Below are 23,784 nucleotides of genomic sequence, written 5' to 3'. Positions count from 1 at the left end.
TTGCGGTCCTTACATCTTCCCGTTTGACATGGAGAAGGGGCAAACCCTGACAGTTAGCCGACGACGTCCATGGAACCAAGGATATATGCTGCAAGCCAGAAACGAGGATAGTATTGGCTCTGCAAACTTTCACCATGGTGCAAGCTCCTTGCCCTTTTCCTTGTTTTTGTTTGTCTTCCGGTGTCCAAGTACCTCCGTCTCATATGTTTTGTTGGTTTTTAATCAGGTCTGCGTTCTCCCTCACAATGGACTATTATTATGCCACCCCCCTCCCGTACCGTTTACGGTGTATGTTCCCACATTGCAGGGGCGGTGATTAGGAAGCCGACTACAGCATAAAATGAACCGCATACTGGCGGAGAGCTCCATACTTATTTCAGCAGGTAAAATGTCCAGAACAGGCGATTGCAGTTATTTAAGGTACATACGAGTCATCATGACACCCATTTGCCTTGTAACATTTCTTTATTAACTGATAATAATCTTTAGCATACTATATATATCTTTATGCCCTTGAGCTGTTTGGACGTCGGTGCAATATACTTCTCAAGGATTTAAAATGGCTTCCAGAATCAAACATTCAGAAAGATTCAGTAGACATTGATCTCATAAGAGTGTCCCCATTTTGTTTTTCGGTGTTTTTATACAGGCGCATTTCGCCAGTTAAACACTAATGTTTCGAACACATTACATATGTAAACTCTTCAGAATGTATCTGCTGTAACATAGCTACCATAAGTCAATAGGCATGGACAAATATTTCCTTCTTTCACGCATAATAACGCCTGCATGGTCTTCCGATGCTTTCCCGCGCTTTATTCGGCCTTGTTAGTGACAGCTGCCTGAACGTCACCTTCGTTTGCTTGCTTGATTTTCAGAAGTATTGACTGAATGACCTATAGGAAACGATGTAAGGAATATCAATACACATTGTAATACTGTGGTGCATTCATTATGTATCTACTGTCTAGTAATTCAATAATTAATATGAAACAAACAGCTGGGGACATTGGAATTTAGAGTCTGAAACGCTAAAGATGGTGGTATTCGGGCAGAAAAAGTTAACAAGCATTTGCAATACAATGGGTCTCACGTTTGCTCGAGTTAGAGCTAACAGCGTTGTAAATTCCTAACTGGACTTTTCTTGCCACACAAGCTGAAAATAAAAAGTAAAATAGTTGACATAAGCGAGCCGATTCAAAGTGCCACAGCCGCCATGAACGTGAGCGCCAAGGAGAGACACAAAAGGAAAAAGAAGTTTGCTTCCAGTCAGAGTTATCGGCAGAAGTGCAATTATCCATGTAACAGAGTCGATGGCCAAGGCGGTAAAACAACCACCCCAAGGAGGGACAAACGAAAAGCATTTACCAACGTAAGCCCATGAACGAGTGATAGTGATGGGCATGCGGTGGGCGTGGTTAAAAGCCCAGATAGTACCAACATGTTGGAAAAGCAGCGCTTGACCGCTGCTATGCTCGATCTAAAAAGTGACACATGGCAATTGATTGTAAGAATATCAAAGAAAAAGTTCAATGTTCCTCATGAACTATAGGACAGTGAGGTAATGTAATGAAGAATACCAAAATGATCAATTACACTTATGATGAAGTTAGTACCAAGAACTGATAACGATGACTCATAGAGGATTTTGCATTAGATTGACATCATAATAGTGAAACCGAGAATAAATAACATCCCTTTCAACAATCCATAGCCCTATCGCTTGATCTAGTCATAACGAAAGCCCTAGCCCAAGAAATGACCTTTTCACTTCTCCAAATTCAGAATTTGATCATAAACCTGACTTCGCCCCGACCCTATCCAATAAAGTTAGTCATAGCTTGGCCCTTGAAACAGCTAGTTCTAACCCCACTGTCACCCCTAATGCTACAATTTCCAATTCATTTATTATGAAATACACGTTTTCATGTTTCATGATGTTTCCTTATGAATAATCAAAATAAAAATGAACATATTGCTTTTCGGATTTTTTAACTGTGTACAACCCTTAGTCGTTCCTCCAATTGTTCATCTGTCTTTAATTTTAGCAATGGGAACTCATTACCCAATTTAAATATGCTGATTAGTCGGAAATATGATGAACGTCTGACTCAATGTACTGTAGCCACAATAATTTTGAATCATATTTTTGTTTTTGTTTACAATCATTCGTACTGCACCTGCCTAGCACAATAAGGCACTTTTAGACTAGTGATGCAGGATTTGCATGTTGTTTTTAAAAAAAACATGCACATTTCTAGACACTTTTTTATTAGAACTCATTTTTGGTGAAGTATAATAGCTAATACAGGATCTGAAAGGTCAGGAGAAAATGCATTTCGCTGTGTTTTAGAGTAAATGAAGGGCTTACCTTTAAGTTATGACTACCATGAAATGGTATGGGAGGTACAGTGATAGATACATTTGTGGACTGTCTTTAACAATTCATATGATTTGGAAGTGAAACATCTGGTTTTCAAATGGCATTGTTTAAGCATAGCTAATCAGCTGCTGCTTCCTAACACAGTTCAGTGAATTCCTAAAGGTAGCCCTGTCTCAATTCTCCTCACTTGAGTGTCTGGGTCACCACCTTCAAGTCACAGGCAGGAAGAAATTATACCTCAACTGCCTGGGGAAGCTCACGAACAAGCTACTTACCTTCAGTAACGCTTAATCTGGTAGAGGCACATCTAATGGCAGATTCCTTACATCAGAATATTCCCCAGGCATCAAACTGGATACAGCAATTTTCGAGCAGTACCTCTGTGTGTCGGAAATGACGTTGACTGGCTCCATGTTGGCGTCATCTGTTTTGGAAGTGACATGAATTGTACCTGCATGGGTGCCCTGATATCAGTTTGTTTTCATTACATTTCTGCACCAGAAGCCCATTGCCACAAAAGAATGCTGGCAAACCAGTGTGTAGACACTAAGGGGCATGTTTATACCTAGTTGCGCCTAATTTGCGTCATTTATTTTAACACAAATTTGGCGCAAACTTAACTCCACATTTACATTTTGACAGTAGACACGTCTAGCGTAAAAATGTTGGAGTTTGCACCATTTTTGTGATGCGTGAACCTACTCTGCATCAATAAGATGCAAGGTAGGCGTTCCCATTCAAAAAATGGTGCTATCCCCATAGCGCCATATTTATCCTGGTGCTAAAATGGGAGGCAGGGCTAAATATTGGTGCTAAGCTTGCTTAGCACCATTATTTAACGCCTGGATCAGACAGGCTTTAGGGGACCCGTGGGCCCATTTCCATGGTTAAACACCATGGAATGGGTCCACAGGTGCCCACCCCAAGCCCCAGGAACACCCCCAGCCCCACCAGAGGGACACCGGTAGATGGGGGAACCCATCCCAGGTAAGTCCAGGTAAGCATTTTTAATCATTTTCTGTTGCCATTGGGAGCCCTAACAGGGTGCAATGACAATGCCCAGAGGACACTTGTCCCCTGTGCTGGCCACTGGGGTGGTGGGCATGACTCCATCCTTTCCTAAGATGGGAGTCATATTTTGGTGGTTCTGCGCCAGGAAATGGCACTAGTCTGGTTACAGGCCTTTTTTTTACCTCTAACCAGGCTAGCATCATTTTTTGAGGCACACCTTCCCCCTTCCCTACTGGCACCCCCACCCGGCTAGCATTGTTTTTCAGGACACTAGCCGGGCCTTACCTTTGGCTGGCGCTTTTCTATAAGTATGACCCCTGGCATGCGTCTGAGAATGAAGCAAGCTAGCGGTTACGTTTTTGATGCAAACCTGTGTTAGCGCAGTTTTGCACCAAAAACTATGAATATGGGCCTACGGACCTACAGGGACCACTCCCTGTAGTGGATAGGATGGAAGGGCTGGTAAGGAATCTGTGGCTACATAGAGTCTCTCTAGAAGCAGATTCTTTACCTTAGCCTAGATGTTCAAGCGATACCTACCCAGAGGTGGGTCCACAAACAAATTCAGACCAGAAATTCTTGGAGAACGGAATGGAGAAAATGCCTGTCACAACAGACCTGCCTGTCTGGGCAGTAATGCTTTATGAAAGTGTGTAGAGAGGCTGAAATATAAGCCTGGCAGATGTCCAGGACAGGGACTCTGCAAGCTTATACAGTGGTTGCAGCCTTGACTCTGGTGGTTGCTTTTAGCCCAGTGCACAGGAGATCATAATGCAGAATACAATCCATTTGGAGATGGAGATGTTTTTTTTTCTGCACAGCCTTTCCTTGCTTCACTCCGGTAAACCCTATGAAGAGTTGATCATCCACGTGATGTTCCTTAGTACAATCAATGTAGAATGATAACGCTCCTTTTCAGTCCAGGCGATGGAGTTTTTCCCCCTCTTTGGAAGGGTAAGGCAGAGAAAAGAAGGTCAGCAGTGTGAGAACTTGAGAACGCTGGACAGGCGTGGTATCAATGGAATGACATATAGGAGGCCAGAATTCCACTTGAGATGAAATGCGTCTGAGTGACACCCACCTTGAAAACTCGAGCACGCAGAAGTGTTGACACTTCATTTCTCTGCGGTGGCAGATAGACCTAACCAAGATTCTTCCCAATCATGGAAGAGACCTTGCACCACCTCAAGGTCAAAACACTATTTGTGATCTATGAGGCACTGAAGCCTGAATTCAACTTCCTTGGCATTTAGAGATCCTGCAAGGGGTTGAACGACCAGGAAAATGTCTAGAAGTCCCAGCCATGTCCAGAGATGGCAGGCCTCTTGACATAGGGTTCACAATCCCACCCCACTCTGTTTGTTGCAATACCACATGGCGGTGGCGTAGTCTGTAAACACCTGAACCAGCCTTCCCTTGACGGAAGGATGAAAGGCTTTTAATGCCAGGGAAATCACTCTCACCTCCAATGGGTTTATGTAGGGATGAGACTCCATTGCAACCCAGAGCCCTCTGATCTTCTCTCCCAGAGGGCCGCCCCAACCCAGGAGTGACGCACCTGTCACCGCTGTGAGTTCTGGGCGGGGAAGGGAGAGGGGTCTGCCACTACAGTTCTTTTGTAGTTCCCTCAGATATCTTTGGTAGTTCCCTCTGATATCTTTTGTAGTTCCCTCTGATATCTGAACCATGTCAGAGAGGTTCCCCTGATACTGTGCCCACTGGGACAGCAGGCCTCATCGCAGAGCCTGCATATGCCAGCAGACATGTGTCTCCAGCAAAACGCAGGCTGCCATGAGGCAAAGCAGCCTCAGAGTCAGTCTCACCTAAATCCAGGAAAGAGGTTGAAGCATTGCAATTTTAGCCTGATTATCCTGAACTCGCTGCTCCAGAGGATAGGCCTGAAACAGCAATGTTTCCAGAATGGCTTCGATAAAAGGGAATGCCTGAGAGGAAGTCAGGTGTGACTTCGGTACTTTGACAGTGAACCCCAGCGAAAGATAGTCCACCTTAGTCTGGAGGTGGGAAGGACAGCCTGCTGCAAGCCGGCCTTCAACAACCAGTCACAGAGGTAGGGAAAGACTGGAACCCTCAACTTCCGCGGATGGGCTGCAACAGCTGGTAAGACAAAAGGGGACTGGAAGTGCTCTTTTCCCACCATGAACTGCAGGTAATGTCTGTGGGTAGCCAGGGCAGGGATGTGAAGATAGGCATCCAGCAAGTACAATGCTACCATCCAGTCTCCAGGGTTCAGGGTAGACAGGAAATGAGCCAACTTGAGAATCTTACATTTCTCCTTCTTCAGGAAAAAGTTGAGTGTGCAGGTCTAATATAAGGCAGAGGCCTCCATCCTTCTTGGTCACCAGAAAGTGATCCGAAGGCACTCCAGAGGGGCCGGCCTGCCAAATATGAGGTGCATGGCCTCATAGAAGTCCTTTAGTTGGTTGTGTCGCTCTGGGAAACTCTGGGAGGTGCAGATCAGACCCAGGCTCAGGGTCTGCAGCTAATGCAGTGGAATACGGCCCAGCTAGATTTGTGTTATCGTTCCCATGCCTCGTCTGAATACTTAGACTGGTGTGGCTGAGTCAAAGAGTGCTTGACTTCCTAAATTTTTTAGACTTTTTGAGGGACTTACTGTAGGAGGCTGGCCTGGCTTATATAGTGGGTACCTTGTGGTACTTACACCTTGTGCCAGGTCCAGTTATCCCTTATTAGTAGATTAGAGGTGTTCTAGCAGTTTAGGCTGATAGAGGTATCTATAGCAGAGCAGCTTAAGCTGAACTAGGAGACATGCAAAGCTCCTACTATACCACTTATATCACTTAGTACTATATCAAAAGACAATACAATACTCAGAGTTACTAAAAATAAAGGTACTTTATTTTAGTGACTATATGCCAAAAGTATCTCAGAGGATATACTCCCTTAGGAGGTAAGTAATATACACAAAATATACACACACAAACCAAAATCAGGTAAGTAACAGTTAGAAAAGTAGTGCAAACAGTGTAGAACACAATAGAATGCAATAGGAGACAATAGGCCTAGGGGCAACACAAACCATATACTCCCCAAGTGGAATGCGAACCACGAATGGACCGAAGGCCTAGTGTAGTTTGTAGAGGGTCGCTGGGGGTGTAAGAAAACACTAAGGGTGTCCAAGATACCCCACCCCAAGACCCTGAAAAGTAGGAGTAAAGTTACCCTACTACCCCAGAAAGACAGTAAAGTCAGGATAGGGGATTCTGCAAAGACAACAACTGACTGGAAAGCACAGAAGACGGATTCCTGGACCTGAGGACCTGCAAAGGAAGGGGACAGAGTCCAAGAGTCACCCAGAGGACTGGTGATGCAGAAGTTTGGTGCCTGCAGGAGGATGATTCCGTCGACCCACGGGAGATTTCTTCTTGGCTTCCAGTGCAGGGTGAAGGCAGACAGCCCTCAGAGCATGCACCACCAGGAAACAGTCGAGAAGGCTGGCAGGATGAGGCGCTACAATGTTGCTGGTAGTCTTCTTGCTACTTTGTTGTGGTTTTGCAGGCATCCTGGAGCAGTCAGCGGTCAATACTTACCAGAAGTCAAAGAGGGAAGTGCAGAGGAACTCTGGTGAGCTCTTGCATTCATTATCTGGTGAGATACCCACAGGAGAGACCCTAAATAGCCCTCAGAGGAGGACTGGCTACAGAGAAAGGTAAGCACCTATCAGGAGGGGTCTCTGATGTCACCCGCATGGCACTGGCCACTTAGAGCTGTCCATTGTGCCCTCACACCTCTGCATCCAAGATGGCAGAGGTCTGGGACACAATGGAGGAGCTCTGGGCACCTCCCCCGGGAGGTTCTGGTCAGGGGAGTGGTCACTCCCCTTTCCTTTGTCCAGTTTCACGCCACAGCAGGGCTGGGGGGATCCCTGAACCGGTGTAGACTGGATTATGCAAGGAGGGCACCATCTGTGCCCTTCAAAGCATTTCCAGAGGCCAGGAGAGGCTACTCCTCTCAGGCCCTTCACACCTATTTCCAAAGGGAGAGGGAGAGGAAATCCTTTGTTCTGCCTTCCTGGGACTGGGCTGAGGGTTGGCATCAGCGGTAGCTGCAGAGAAAACCCTGGAAAGTTAGTTTGGCAGTACCCGGGCTCCATGCTGGAGACCCGGGGATGCATGGAATTGTCCCCCCAATACCAGAATGGTATTGGGGTGGCAATTCCATGATCCTAGACATGTTACATGGCCATGTTTGGAGTTACCATGGTGACACTACATATAGGTATTGACCTATATGTAGTGCACAAGTGTAATGGTGTCCCCGCACTCACAAAGTCCGGGGAAATTGCCCTGAACAATGTGGGGGCACCTTGGCTAGTGCCAGGGTGCCCTCACACTAAGTGGGGGTTAGACATATAGGTGACTTATAAGTTACTTATGTGCAGTGTAAAATGGCTGTGAAATAACGTGGACGTTATTTCACACAGGCTGCAGTGGCAGTCCTGTGTAAGAATTGTCTGAGCTCCCTATGGGTGGCAAAAGAAATGCTGCAGCCCATAGGGAGCTCCTGGAAACCCAATACCCTGGGTACCTAGGTACCATATACTAGGGATTTATAAGGGTGTTCCAGTCTGCCTCTGCCAATCAGAATTGGTAAAATCGGTCACTAGCCTGCAGTGACAATTTTAAAAGCAGAGACAGCATAAACACTGAGGTTCTGGTTAGCAGAGCCTCAGTGATCCAGTTAGGCACCACACAAGGAACATATATAGGCCATAAACGTATGAGCACTGGGGTCCTGACTAGCAGGATCCCAGTGACACATATCAAACATAATGACAACATAGGGTTTTTCACTATGAGCACTGGGCCCTGGCTAGCAGGATCCCAGTGAGACAGTAAAAACACCCTGACATATACTCACAAACAGGCCAAAAGTGGGGGTAACAAGGCTAGAAAGAGGCTACCTTCCTACACTTACTCGATAAAGACTTCGGGCGCGATCACAACCACCAGGAACTGCTCAAGCGGGACCTGGAGAGTCATGGAGTCAAATGGGGTTGGGCAACCAGAAGCTTGAGGGACCGCTCCTGGAGCTCCCTAGGGTTCATGGTGCAAGAGTCTTCACAAGCCTTGGAATCATGGCCCGGCATCAGGCACTATAGGCAAACCAGGTAGGGGCCTGTCACAGACAGGAACCACAGGGCTTAAATCCACAGGTTTTCTAGGGGACATCCATAAGCCCACTTGGAGACGAACTCAAAAAACTCTGAAAAAATAGTCCAAAAAACAGACTGGTGGCTTTTCAGGTTCTGCGCTGATGGAGTGGAAAGAAAAAAAATGATGTCAGTACACTGGGTTGGTGCCTATATATGCACCGTGCATGCCACTTCTGAAGTAGATGACGCTGAAGCGGAGCCAATCAACAACATCTACTGGCACGCAGAGCTACTGCTTGAAAATTCCAGGATCCAGTCTGATGCCTGGGGAATATTCTAAGGTAAGGAATCTGCAGCTAAAGGTTTCCATCAGATACTCAACAAACAAACAAAGGGGATGCAAGCTCAAAGTTCTATACTTCACACAACAACATGTTATACATGTTATACAAGAGGGATCACTAGGCTACACTCTCCTGACACAGACAAAAAAGGCTGGTCATATTATGGATTCACAAAACACTGCCACTCTAAAATAGGGGTTGTGTGCCCCTAGAGATCACAGGACAAATCCTCGCCCTCACACTGAGAAGGATAGGCCTGGTCTCTGTGGAGATGCTAGATTAGCATGAAGAAAAGATCAAAATAAAAGTCAGATTGACAGTTTCACATGTTTTTGGGCACTCAAAGCAGGGGTAAAATTCACCATGCAGGGGACAGTCCCACCCCAACATTGATGATCCTGTTGCAAAAGCATGTCTGCTCCACAAAGGAGAGGAAGCAGTGCAGAGTGCTAACAGGTCCGCAAACGGAATCATTGAAAATAAGTACTGCAGACCCTAACACGAGTTGAACCTGAAGAATATCCCTGAAGGAATCATTAAGAGGGAACAGTATTGCACAATATTGAGGACACCTTCTGTTCTGAGCTGTGCCAAAGAGATCCACAAATGCAAACCACATGGTGAAGATCATTTCAGGATGCTGCTTTCACTCATGGGCCTACACTGAAAAGTAACTGAGAGCACCAGCCATCACACTAACGCAGTCTGCTATGTGGGCCACTACTGGAAAATTTCCCCACAACTGAGCACTATTCACCTCCCAACATAAGGTCTGTGACCCCCACACTGCCCTATCAATTGATATTAAGGATGGTGGAGGTGTTATCTGACAAAAATCTGGATGGTGCTCCCTGAGATGGAAGGAAGAAATGCCATAAAGACTAAATGGATTACCTGCAGCTTGAGCATATCTATGTGCAAGTGCTGTTCCAACACTGAAAGGATGTCAGCCATGTCACCCAAATAGGCACCCAAACACAGCAAAGAGGTCCACACACTGCTTGATTTGTAAAAATATATGTCGGGTCCAATGTTTTTGCACAGGTGCCTGTGGCCCATGCTATCCCATATCATGGCAAAAGACTTAGACAGCATAGTTTTGATTCCACTGTATGCCTATTCCATCTACCATCAAACACTCTATGTCATTTTATCTCACTCGTTCAGGTTCTTTTTTCATCTGTGTGTTCGTTGTCACCCTTTTTTCCGTTTTTCTTTTCCTCCTTTATTCCTCATTTTGTGTTTTTTTTTTCTCTGAGTGCTGGTGGACCCCAAATGCAACCACTGACTCAAGCATTAGGCGGCCATGATCAGAGAGTCTCTGCCTGTGGACAGCTGAAGGACCGACTTTACAAAATGTAGCAGGGGTCCACTCACTAGGTCAGATGTGGAGGAATAGAGTGTAGGATCTGCACACGAGCTTTGAGGCTATCCTGATGGTGGAGCTACAGAGAGCTAAGACACCATAGGGTGTGAGGCACCAAAATAATGCACGAAGCCAAGATGGAAAGCAGATGCAAGCGTGCATAAGAGGGATCCAAGCTTGAGTTAGAAATCTTGAAGTAATTTCCCCAATATCTGCAATCCTCCTAAGAGGAGGAAAAGCCTTTATGTGGATTATGTACACTCCCACCCAAATAAAGGTTAGTTATGTGAGTTAGAGATGGGATTGTTGGATGTTAACAATAAAGTAAGAGCCATGAAGGAGAGTAATTGTCCACTGCCAGTGATCCCTGACGAGCACTGGCTACTCCACGAGCACCAGCCAATCATCAGAGTATGTAAAAGCACCTGCAGGAAAGCCACCACAACTGCTAGCACTTTTTAAAAGACAAGTCTGAATGGTAGAACTGTGAAATGATATTGTATCCCACTATGAACCTAGGGTAATATCAGTGGGCAGGAAGAATCAGTAGATGAAGTAGTCATCCTGAAGTTCCAAGGATGCTAGCTACTCTCCAACATTCAAGGACAGCACGACTTGGTTCAGGCAAGCATCTTGCACTTGTCCTGTAGAATTAACTGGTTCAGATAGCAAAGAGCTAGGATGGATCTCAGACCCCTGTCTTTCTTAGGGTCCAAGAATGACAGGGAATAGAATCCTGTGCCTATTTCCTCTAAAGGCACCAACTCTATTGCACCTTTGCCTAACAGGGCAAGGGTGTCCATTTCTAAAATTGAAATGTTTATTGGAAAACATAAAATGGCAGAAGGACGGTGGCCCTGAGGAAGGGTAAGGAAAGGTAGGGCATAGCCCTTGTAGGTTAGTTGGATGAGCAGTGAAATATGGAATTACATCCTATTTGGTGACAAAGTGGGGGACCCCAAGCTTCAACAGAAGATAATGGCTTAGGTGAGGGGGATCTGAGCGGCTTTGAGGCAGCAGATCCAGCAGAGGATGGTGGAGACTGCATCTGCTTATGTTGCTGTTTTCTTCTCCTAGATCCATCCCTGTCTTAGAAGGAGCAGAATGGGCCTTGGGGTGTCTACACAGGCTATGAAGTCGGTACTGCCCTGGAGTAGCCAAAAACATTCTATATTGTTGGTGGGATTGCCACACTGGGGAGGCGTGACTCAGCGTACAAGCCATAGCTCTCCTATTTTTGAAGTGCTCTAGTTTGCCTTTTGTGAACTGCATGAGTATGCATTGAGCATCATTAACAAAACTAGTGAAATGTATCCAAGTATGTTGGTGTTTCACTTTCCAGTAATGGGTGAGAGGACAAAAACTTACCAAGAGCAGGCCTATGGCAAATGGCTTTCTGTGAACTGTGGGATTTAAAAGCGTGGCTCCCATGCACCCATGGCAAAGTCCAAGAAGTTGTAATTGAATGGCGGGCTGATAAGGAGGGTTGCAAGCTCTGGTTCAAAATGTTTTGCAGAAGGCAAGGACAATTCCAAGCTGTCTGGTACCTACTGAACTGTGGCATGATGGAAAAAACAAAGGTGATAGGGAGGCCATTTGTGGGCTTTTCTTGAGGAAAAATGTTATTAAGTTGAATACTGTACTCTGTATTTCAGTGTCATACAACCACTGGGCTAGTATCTGGTGGTCAACTGTGTCAAAGGCTGATGACAGGTCACGTAGTGGTAGAGCAGTGACCCTACTGGGGTTTCAAGAGACTTTAAGTTCCTCACAAACGGAGATTAGCGCTAGCTCAGTACTTCTTCCCAGTATGAATTTATTCTGTCAGACATCAGATTAAGATGTTTGATGAATGCTGATATCAGGATTAAGGCTACCGTTTCAATGTGTTTACCTAAAAAAGATCCATTTGCTTCTGATCAGCAATAAGCTGGGTCAGCCTGGTCAAGTATCTGTTTCTTTAGAGCAGGTTTAATATATGGTGTCTTCAGGTCACTAGGGAACCCATCAACTGAAAATTTGAAGATTTCTTTCTCCATTATGGCAGCAGAGGGCTCAAGAAGAACCGGTGGAAAATCTTTGGTGGGCAAAGGTTTGCTAGGCAACCAACCATGTTTTTGGCTTTAATTAGTTTGACAATTGCTTTTTGTACTAGTGGATTACATAGGTGCAGGGGCTTAAGGAAGTCAGATTTGGTGGGAGAGGTTCTGAGGAAATGTTGCTTAATTTTGGGAAGAAGCAAATTTTAAAGCAAACAGCATTCTTAGTGAAGTGGTTGTGTTAAGGCACTACTGAGTTAATGCAAGCATTTTACATTAGTCAAAGTATGGAAAGGATTACAGAATCAATCAATCAATCATTGAATTTATAAAGCGCGCTACGTACCCGTGAGGGTTTCAAGGCGCTGGGGGAGGGGGGGAGAGCTAGTGTTACTGGTCGAAGAGCCAGGTCTTGAGGAGTCTTCTGAAGGTGAGTAGGTGTTGAGTCTGTCGCAGGTTGGTGGGGAGGGTGTTCCAGGTTTTGGCGGCGAGGTATGAAAAGGATCTGCCGCAGGAGGTCTTTCTTCGGATGCGGGGGACTACGGCGAGGGCGAGGTTAGTGGAGCGGAGCTGACGGGTGGGGGAGTAGAAGCTGAGTCTGTTGTTTAGGTAGGCTGGTCCGGTGTCGTGGAGCACTTTGTGAGCGTGGGTAAGAAGCTTGAAAGTGATCCTTTTGTACACTGGGAGCCAGTGAAGGTTTCTCAGGTGGTGGGAGATGTGGCTGTTGTGGGGTATGTTGAGGATTAGCCGGGCGGAGGCGTTTTGGATACATTGGAGGCGTAGCAGGTCTTTTGCTGGGATGCCTGTATAGAGTGTGTTGCCGTAGTCCAGCCTGCTGCTGACGAGGGCCTGTGTCACTGTTCTTCTTGTTTCTGTCGGGATCCACTTGTAGATTCTGCTGAGCATGCGGAGTGTGTTGTAGCAGGAGGAGGAAACTGCGTTGACCTGTTTAGACATGGTGAGGGAGGAGATGAGGATGAAGCCCAGGTTGTGAGAGTGGTCGGATGGTGTCGGCGGGGTTCCTAGTGCGGTGGACCACCAGGAGTCGTTCCAGACGGAGGGGGTGGGTCCGAGGATGAGGACCTCCGTGTTGTCCGAGTTCAGTTTCAGACGGTTGTTTCTCATCCAATCGGCGCTGGATTTCATTCCCTTGTGGAGGTTGGTTTTGGCGGTGTGGGGGTCTTTGGTGAGTGAGAGGATGAGCTGGGTGTCATCGGCGTAGGTGAGGATGTTGAGGTTGTGTTGTCGGGCCACTTGAGCGAGGGGGGCCATGTAGATGTTGAACAGCGTCGGGCTGAGGGATGAGCCTTGGGGGACGCCGCAGATGATGTCGGTGGCTTCAGAGCGGAAGGGGGGGAGCCGGACTCTCTGGGTTCTGCCGGAGAGGAATGAGACGATCCAGTCGAGGGCTTTACCTTGAATTCCGGTTTCGTGGAGGCGTGATTTCAGGGTGTGGTGACAGACTGTGTCGAAGGCGGCAGATAGGTCCAGGAGGATGAGAGCTGATGTTTCGCCGTTGTCCATTTGGCATCTGATGTCGTCTGTGGCGGAGAGAAGGGCAGTTTCGGTGCTGTGGTTTCGTCTGAAGCTGGACTGGGAGGGGTCTAGGATGCCGTTGTCTTCGAGGTGGCTGGTTAGTTGTTTGTTGACGATTTTTTCAATCACCTTTGCTGGGAAAGGGAGCAGGGAGATGGGTCGAAAGTTCTTGAGGTTGTTGGGGTCTGCTTTGGGCTTCTTGAGGAGGGCGCGGATTTCGGCGTGTTTCCATTTTTCAGGGAATGTCGCCGTTTCGAAGGAGATGTTGATGACCTTCCGTAGTTGGGGGGCGATGGTGGAGTCGGCTTTGTTGTATACGTGGTGAGGGCAGGGGTCTGACAGAGATCCTGAGTGGATGGAGTTCATGATCTTGCGTGTCTCTGTGTCGTTCCCGTTGGTCCAGGAGGTTTGCACAGGTGGAGTGTTCGGGGGTGGGGTCTGGCGTGGCATCAAAGCTGTCATGGATATCGGTGATCTTCCGGTGGAAGAAGGTGGACAATGCGTTGCAGAGTTCTTGGGATGGAGGTATGTGGTTGATGTTGGCGCTGGGGTTGGAGAGTTCTTTCACGATGCTGAAGAGCTCTTTGCTGTCGTGTGTGTTGTTGTCCAGGCGGTCCTTGAAGTGAGATCGTTTGGTTTGTCTGATGAGTTGGTGGTGCTTGCGGGTGGCGTCCTTGTGGGCTGTGAGGCTGTCAGATGTGCGTTTGAGGAGCCATTCCCTTTTTAGCTTCTGACAGTCGCACTTGGAATTTAGGAGCTCGTCGGTGAACCAGGTGGCTTTTCTTCTGGCTTGGTTGTCGGTGGGTTTTTTGAGTGGCGCAAGGGTGTTGGCGCAGTCGTTGATCCACAGGGTGAGGTTGTTGGCGGCGGTGTCTGGGTCGGTGGAGTCGGGGGTGGGTTCTGGGCGAGGGCGTTGGTAAGCTGGACTTCCGTAACTTTGCTCCAGCATCGGCGGGGTGGTTGTTGGGTGCGGTGGTGCTTGGTAGGTTTCTTGTAGGTGAAGTGGATGCAGTGGTGGTCGGTCCAGTGGAGTACGGTGGTATGGTTGAAGGTGACGTGGGCGCTTGAGGAGAAGATGGGATCAAGCGTGTGGCCGGCGATGTAGGTTGGTGTGTTGACGAGTTGGCTGAGGCCGTGGTTGGTGAGGTTGTCGATCAGGGTAGTGGAGTTGGTGTCGTTGTTGTTCTCCAGGTGGAAATTTAGGTCCCTGAGGAGGATGTAATCCGTTGAGGTGAGTGCGTGGGTGCTGGTGAAGTCGGCGAGGGATTCGCTGAATGGTGCTCGTGGTCCGGGGGGTCTGTAGATGAGCATTCCTCTGAGAGTGGTGTTGGGGTCGGTGTGGATGCGGAAGTGTAGGTGTTCGGCGGTCTTGAGGGAGTCGTCAGTGTGGGTGTCGACCTTGAGGGAGGATTTGTGGGCGATGGCTATGCCTCCTCCGATTCCGTTTTTGTGGTCCCTACGGATGATCTTGTAGCCGTCCGGGATGGCTATTGCGATGTCGGGTGCCGAGGAGTCGTTCCACCAGGTTTCGGTAAGGAAGGCTACGTCTGGGGCGGTGGAGTCGAGCAGGTCCCAGAGCTCGATGGAGTGCTTGCGTGCGTAGCGGGTGTTGTGGAGTATGCAGTGGAGGTGGTTAGTTTCGGTCTTTGTTGGTTTCGTTGTTCTGTCGCAGGTGAATCTGCAGGTGCGGCATGCGAAGGGTCCGTGGGTGTTCCTTGGTGAGGGCTGGGAGCATGCTGTGATGTGGCTGGGGTTGAGGGCGTTGAGGTGGTCGGTCGTGTAGCGTCGTCTGGAGGTGCAGGGGTCTCACGGACCGGGGGGTGGACGGGCGCAGACACACCCACCCTCCCCTCCTCTTATGCTAGCCCGTGCCGCGGCTAGCATAAGAGGAGGGGAGGGTGGGTGTGGCAGCTGGGAGGCGGGAGGGCCTGTCCAATGGGAGGGCTAGGGGGAGGGGCCGCAGGGGACGCAGCGGCGGGAAACTGGCTAAAGGAGCGGTGAGAAGGAGGGGGTAGGGGCCGCAGGGGACACAGTGGCGGGAAACTGGCTAAAGGAGCAGTGAGAAGGAGGGGGGAGGGGCCGCAGGGGACAGAGCGGCAGGAACCTGGCTGAAGGAGCGGTGGAAAAACGGGATGGAGTGCGGAAAGGCGGAGCGGGGAGTGACCTGCCTGCAGTAGCAGGGTCAAAGGTTGCCCCCTGTCACCGCGCCGCGGCTGGCATAAGAGGAGGGGAGGGTGGTTGTGGTTGTGGCAGCTGGGAGGCTGTCCAATGGGAGGGCTGGGGGGGAGGGACCGCAAGGGACGCAGCGGCGGGAAACTGGCTAAAGGAGCGGTGAGAAGGAGGGGGCAGGGGCCGCAGGGAATGCAGCAGCGGGAAACTGACTAAAGGAGCGGTGAGAAGGAGGGGGGAGGGCCGCAGGGGATGCAGCGGCAGGAAACTGGCTGAAGGAGCGGTGGAAAAACGGGATGGAGCGCGGAAAGGCGGAGTGAGGAGTGACCTTCCTGCAGTAGCAGGGTCAAAGGTTGCTCCCTGTCACAGTGCCGCGGCTGGCATAAGAGGAGGGGAGGGTGGGTGTGGCAGCTGGGAGGCGGGAGGGCCTGTCCAATGGGAGGGCTGGGGGGAGAGGCCGCAGGGGACGCAGCGGCGGGAAACTGGCTAAAGGAGCGGTGAGAAGGAGGGGGGAGGGGCCGCAGGGGACGCAGCGGCGGGAAACTGGCTAAAGGAGCGGTGAGAAGGAGGGGGGAGGGGGCAGGGGACGCAGTGGCGGGAAACTGGCTGAAGGCGCGGTGGAAAAACGGGATGGAGCGCGGAAAGGCGGAGCGGGGAGCGAAATGCATAAACAATTCTAAAGACCTCTTTGTTTGGGCATGTAGTGAACGAGATGCTTGTGTGCAGTGTGTCCTCTCAGCCTTTTTGGCGCTGTAAAATTGTGGCATTTGAAGGCGGTTTTGAGAAGTACTTGTGAATTTTAGGTACTATGGATATACCCCACAACTTCTTTTGATGGAGGTTCAGTAGAGTTTATATCACTTTGGAGCCACTTTTAATCATGAAAGTTAAGTGTTTTCATTCAAAGTTTTCCAAGTGATCTGGTTTCTGGTTTTACGGTTTACGTCAGAGTTGAGTCAATGACATTGCCTTCAGTTAGGATGCAAGAGTATGGTTTCAAGAAGAGTTACCATGTCAAAAACTCCTGTTTCGCAAATGCATTTGGGCTGAGATTAAGTTTATTGGGACACATACAGCATCAAGGGTGTTGCAAGCTGAATGGGTTGGACTTGAGACCAAGTGATGGAAGCCAAGTGTTTTAATGTTGGAGAGAAGGCAGGTGGAACCAGATATTAAGCCCCCCCATAGGACATGAATGTTCTTGTACTCCATAACAGTAGCAACTACTGAGTCTGGAAGAGCATATTCCATTGTTGCTTTTTGTAGGGGTAGTCAACAGATTAGAATTAATGAGATGGAATAGGTCATGAAAAGAGAGCACTGAACAAGTATTGATTCACATTCCAAAATAGCAAAGTCATTGATATCAGAGGTAAGCAGTGTCTTTTAGTGGATCACTGCCAGTACTTCCATAGTATAGATACTGCACAGGGATGATGTGCGAAGACAGAAGAAGGAGAAGCTACAAGGAAGAATGTCAGTTTGCGGTTTGAGGGACAAGAGGTCATGAATGGAGGCCTCTGTGTGGGGCCTGGAGAGTTAAAGGGTGTTCAGGGAGGGCGGAGGGAGGATCTTTTATTAATTTATAGTAACCTCAGCGCATTTTATACAGAAGCCTTTTACAAAGCAATGGATAATTAATACCTAGCACAATATCAGTTTCAGTGATTGCTAAACATTAACAAATTATAATGGTCAATGAGGCAAAAGACTACATGAATGTGAGGCTACACACATACAGGAATGTCTGGATGAAAGCACCTGTAACGGCTGACATGTGCTGTCCTAATTATCATTTCATCATTCTGGTCGACATAGTATGTTTTCCTGCATAGACGTCTGGTATCATAAGTCACCCGACAAGCACTGTACATGATTTAATATTGCTCATCACCCGTGCTCTGAACACTTTTCATCATGGATGTCTACCGTCTCCAATACCAGGCCATGACAAGATTAATTATTGATGGCCTTTTTAACCACACTTTTTAAGAGGGGGACTAAGTTCTGGCTTTCTCTGAAAAAATGTGGGAAGCCTTTCATGACTAGAGACTAAAATAAATAAAACAATGTACCAACTCTTGGACCTTTACTGGTAAGGCAACTAGGATATGCAACTCCCTACCTCTGGATATCCGCACAACCTCCTCCCCTCAGACTTTCAGGTAGTAGGTGAAAACTACTTTTTTATATATATCCAGTACAGTGATCACTCAAATTCTAACAACAATGAGTAATCTTGGCCTACTTTGAAACCTATGTACATATTGTAATATATGTTTATTTTGCATGATCAAACTAACATAAATACATAGCATCTTACTGTAATAGACTTACTTAACTACTTATGTAACCAATACGCTTAAGATGCTATCTACCTGTAAATACTCCATTCTCTGTATTTGTATACCTATCTTACTCCGTACACTGCTTTGGTACTCTTGCATCATGGTCACGCTTTATAAAGCTCCAAAATAACTAAAATAAATACAATAGAACCCATCAGAGTGAGGTGTGTATGAGAAATATTTGGATAGTGGAGGTGGTGGATTACCAGGTAAGGGGACCTTGAATATGCATAGCCCCAGCCCTCTGGGTGATTCATAGGGTTGAGTTTTAGCCGGTAACTCTCTTCTCTGGAAGATGGGATAGGTGAACAAAGTACTGGCAGAAAGCCTTTCTGTTGCAGAACACCTTCGGTGATGGGATACCTCCCATTCCAAACATCTTAAGTCTAGTCCTGCCCAAAGAAAAAAGAAGAAACACCTCACCAGGCCCTGATTTGTTGGGGTTGCCTGGGTGTGGTACACATATCTTGTGCACATTAGCAGATGCTTGACATCATCAAGGAAATCAGATAGACTGTGCTCCTTGCAATTACAATTATATTTTGTAAGTTTGAGCCACTCTTGTGTCAAAAAACGCAACTGCGACGCAACAAAAAGTATAAATATGGGCCCTAGTTTCCATGCAGCTAAACAGTACTTGCAGTAAGATGTGTCTAAAACTGATTTTTTCCCCTCTAAGTTTAGAAGAAGTAATTGAATTTTGAATTTGAGTGGCCAGTTAGTGTGGACCCAAACTGTCACTTTTTTCACTGAATATTAGCTGGTGCTGTGACCAGGTATTAATGTTTCCCTTTCTACTGCAAGGTTATCTCTACAGCAGGAGAGAAGAAAGAACAGAACTCAGGAAATCTTGACTCAATGTCTCCCCTCAGAGAGAAATGAGCAAACACAACTGCTGTTGATCTTAAAAGGAGGTAGACAGCCTGGTGTGCTGAGAAGCTTACTTCAGTCCAGAACTAATGTCAAGTTGTGATATGTCCTGCTGTGTGGTCTTCTGCTTACAGCAAAATTCCAAGACCAAAGACCAGTTACTACCCCCTAAACCATACTCAAAATCATGATTTTGAAAAAACTGAGCTGTTCTCAAAACCTCTACTTCTTCCTGAAATAGGACAAGAAATTACATTTAACGCATTACTAAGTGAGCAATGAAAGAGTTGAAGAACCTATGAGCTAGGCTGGGCCACTGGTGAGACGCGCCCTACCCAACATCTTCTTACTCCTCCTTTAATGGTACTGCCCAGAGATGCAGACTGCGATGGGTGTGGCCCGTTTGTATTTATAACCCTTCCCTGGTATGGATCTTGAAAACTGCTGACCGACCACTGCAAATACGGTAGTCTTTGTATACTTCATGTGTGGTGTAGCTCTGCCCATAACCCCACATTTGCGGACAGATGTTAAATTGACGGCATTCCCTCTGTGATTCCTGACCTGTTGAGAGACCTTTTAGTATTATTGACAGACACTAACGTGCTGGTGTGCAAACTCAGGGGCATATTTAAGAGCCCCCCTAGTGCCAAAGGAGCGTCACTTTAGTGGCGCTCAGCAATGCTCCACTTTTTTGTGCGTTACGCTTCCTTGTAGAAATGGGGCCCTCTGATGCAGTTTTCTGCATCAGAGGGTCGTGCAATGGGTGTTACTGTGGACGTTCCACTGCAACACCCACTGCTTTTGACGCTGCCTCAGATTTACGAATTGTCGTAAACCTGAGGCAGCATCAAAAACTAACGCCACCCTAGGGGTGCTGTTAGCATGGCAAACCTGCAAGGAATGCTTTTATTCCTCCTCGTTTTTTGCTTTTTCTATGTGTGCTGGAGAAGCAAAATGCCATGGACCATTGTTTACGTGCAGGAAGGGACACCTTCCTGCACATAAACAATCACTGAAAATGACGCTTTGGTACTTCTATGTCTGCTGCATTTTGCAGCACACATAGAAGTACCAAATCGCCATTATAGATTGTTTATGAGCAGGAAGGAACACCTTCCTGCACATAAATAATCTATCCCCTCAACACAGACACCCTTGCACTATGGTGCAAGGATGCCTGAGTTGGCACCAGACCGCTTAATTCAGCTCCAGTGTGGGGGGGAAACGCAGGGATGGGCAGTATTCATCTAAATACGGCGCACCCCAGCGTTTCAAAAGTGGCGCAGTGCGGCACTCCTATTTATGGCGCAGCACCACGCTGCACCACTTTAGCATAAATCTGGGCCTAATTGACTACAAAGTTTTACTTTTCAGTTTATGTGGCAAGAAAACTCCGGTTAGGAGTTTACAACGCTAATGGCTTTAACTCGAATAAATGCGAGACCCACTGCATTGCAAATGCTTGCTGATGATTCTGTCAGCGATTCGTGAGTGCAGAAAACTCTGTGTGACCCCCTAAACCCTGTGCTAACCATTTAACTTAACATAACATAACCGAGATCCTTTATGCTATGCAACTGAACCTAATATGAATACACGCTTTTATCTATTTTCTAGAAGTCAATAATGCATGCCAGACATATAATTATTGCATGTTATCGTTTTGGTAACTCTCCATGAGTAAGCCTTGGCTATCTGGCCTACCTACCCTTAAACGTCAAAGAATAAACAGTAGGTACTTGGCAATTGAGTGAGCTCAAAGTTGTATTTGGCTTCGGAAGGTCCAGGAACAATAGGCAATACACAGAAAGAGTTATTTATATATTTCTCAGAGATACTTTGGTTTGTGATGAGAAGGTAGCAACAGTGCATTACATGGGTTGGTTCGTCAGTATGGAGTATACATATTAGGCAAGGGTGTAAGTGGTACTTTTAAACTGATGATATACAATTTGAAAACAAACCTGACGGTTTTAGAGGGAGCGTGACTCTGAGCTCAAATGGAAGGGCACGTGTTAACGCCTGTTTTGGTATTTTGCAACAGGTAATAAAGATGAACCTCTTTAATATGGAGCAGCTGCAAAATTGCCAGTGTGGCTGTGGAAGTTACAGATTCTAGGCACATCTTGCAATTTAATAGCATTCCAAAGTTTCTTGCTGAGAACAATGGGGGTAAGGATATCAATAGAAAAATAAATATCTATTGTCAAAGGTGTGGTATTGGGAGAAGCTGAAAAATAAATATTTTCCTTTTTGCGATGAGATACATTAAAGAGTAATTTCATTCAAGGGTGGATAATGGCCAGATAGTTGGCATTTTGAATACAGTTATTCAGTATTTGAAAGACGAATATGTTTTGTATCTGGGAAGCTGAAGGAGAAGATGCAAGTGAAAGGGGGCCCAAAATACAGAAATTTATTTACAAATAAAAGGATCCTACTTGGATACACCTTTATGACACAGAAGGTATGCAAGCTGGCCACTCCAGTAAAGCAACACTCAAGAATGTATGTGCGCTGGCCATCACACTTAAGCGCCACTTAGAATAAGCTACCTCAAGTAAAGAGAACCTATATAGCATTCCTGCACTTCCTGAAGGAAGAGGGTATTAAGCTTAAGAATGGGGATCGGGAACCATTGGTCTTGGTGTACAGGCTCCAATACTTTACAAATATACTTATTCACACCACTGAATGACTCCTTGGCTAATCAGGTGAGTGCAGCACTGGAAGGAGGAGGGGAAACTAGGGAGTTTGAAGAATGGATTTTACATTGGCGACTAATACCTGGAAGGATACACAGCTATGGGACAGATAACATTCTTACTACACAACACTACATGATTTACATGAGACTGGGCATGCTCCTAAATACAGCACAACTGAAAAATCTGGTATCTAACTCAGAATTCACTGTAGGACGAGAGCAGATCATGACCCATTATTTTTGGGTCTACAATAGGGAGGGAGACTCACTAGCTTACTATCATGGGGCCTCAACTGTGCAAGAATCTGCTATCCAGGGTGCAGCCTTAAGGGGGACAATCAGAGATACGTTAGTTAATTATGTCAGACTTACTAGCATACTACCATTGCACCCCAACCCTTCAACAATCTGCCATCCAGGATACAGCCTTAAGTGGGAGCAATCAGAGATAAGATAGTCAATTATGTCAGAGAGAATGAAGGAACATTGAAGGATAGAGTCACAGAAATTCTGTTAAAGTCTGTATCATCTGGTAGATCTTGAAAACGTTTCTCCTTGAGCACTGTCAGGTGACTTCGACGGGTGTAGGGAAGTTTAAGTGTCTGGATTTCTTCAACTTTTTGTGCTTGTTTGGACTTCCCTGACAACTTCGGGTGAGACAAGGAACGTCAGAAGGGGCTCCGCAGACAGTCCTGGGACCTACCATGTGAAAGGGACCTCGAGTGTCACAGAGCTGACCAACGTCAGGGGGAAAGGAGCTTGAGGAATCACTCCCTCAGTGCTTTTGGGTGCAAGGCGCGGCAATCCTCAGGTGCCTTGGAGTCATGTCCTGGCTCCAGGCACCAGAAACACACCAAGTGGGGATCTGTCACTGATATTGGCCTGTGACAGTCTCCACATGGCTTGAAACCAGCCGGTGTCTTGGGTTACATCCTCACACCAGGAAATTAAATCTCAGATTTTTTTTCCGATAACAAGTGAAAAAAGGGCAGTCAAAATATGGCTTAGAGGTAGATCAATCTGGATAAGCACTATCTGGCGTCAGGGCTCCGAGATGGCTCCTGAATCGGTACTGCACACATCACTTGTGGTGCTGAAGACGCCCATGTGAAGCTGAATGATGCCACCTACCGGTGCAGAGGGGTACTGCTTGAAACTCTTCTGGGTCCAGTCTGACACCTGGAGATATTTGAATCTGTGGCTAATCTATGGAGCCAAGAAGTAAAGGGAGTAAAAATGTATGTCCCTCTCTTCGAACAGCACCATTTTGCAGAGCATGAACCTCCACCTCCAAGATTGAGCATACACCAAAGACCACCATCCTGCAGAGGGAGGGTAGTTCAGGAGAGAAGAAAGAAAGGAGAACACTTGCAGATAAGCTGGAGCACCTAGTAGTCCACCATGATCATCTTCCAGTCAGCAGTAAAGTAGGAAGGAAACTCAAAGGGGCTGTAAGGCAGCAGAGTCAGAGGACGACTGGGAGACTGGAACTGCTTAAAGTACTGTCCCTTAGGCCCACCTCTCCCACAAAAGGACAGATACAACTGTTTCAGTGTCTGGACTGACTGGGAAGTTTGCAATTAGTGTTGCTCCCTGGATCCGGAATTAATGGCACAGCAGGTGGAACTCTTTTGCCAAGAATGCAAGGCACAACACATGAGCTGTGGCATGGCTGTCCTCAAACGTTCCAAGAAAGAAAAGGCATTTTCTCTGAAGAAATTTGCCTGTGTAGAGTGACTGTTGTAGCCAAATATCTAGACATCAAATCCGCAAAATTCAGGCTGCATTTTAGATACTAGAGAGTGGCTATCAGGATAGGATCGAGTCTTCATATAAGCTGGATCCAGGCTGAATTTTAGAATCCATCTAGAGGC

At 47.0% G+C, this 23,784-nt stretch overlaps 1 protein-coding gene across 2 annotated transcripts in view; it reads right to left on the bottom strand.

Moving 5' to 3' along the window:
- Positions 1–446: 446 nt before the first annotated feature.
- SPEF2 (sperm flagellar 2) overlaps positions 447–23,784 on the bottom strand; it is a 736,330-nt gene continuing 712,992 nt past the window's right edge. The window contains exon 35 of one of the 2 annotated variants that reach the window (XM_069220893.1): positions 447–896. In XM_069220893.1, coding sequence (XP_069076994.1) covers positions 816–896 — 81 coding nt within the window. In that variant the 3' untranslated portion in view covers positions 447–815. The remainder of the gene's footprint in view (positions 897–23,784) is intronic. The other variant, XM_069220901.1, reaches the window with a different exon arrangement.

This window comes from Pleurodeles waltl, chromosome 1_1 (genome assembly GCF_031143425.1).
Source record: "Pleurodeles waltl isolate 20211129_DDA chromosome 1_1, aPleWal1.hap1.20221129, whole genome shotgun sequence".
In the NCBI taxonomy this organism is placed as follows: Eukaryota; Metazoa; Chordata; class Amphibia; order Caudata; family Salamandridae; genus Pleurodeles; species Pleurodeles waltl.
Note: the sequence above shows the minus strand (reverse complement) of the source record. Positions and strands in the feature narration are given on the sequence as shown.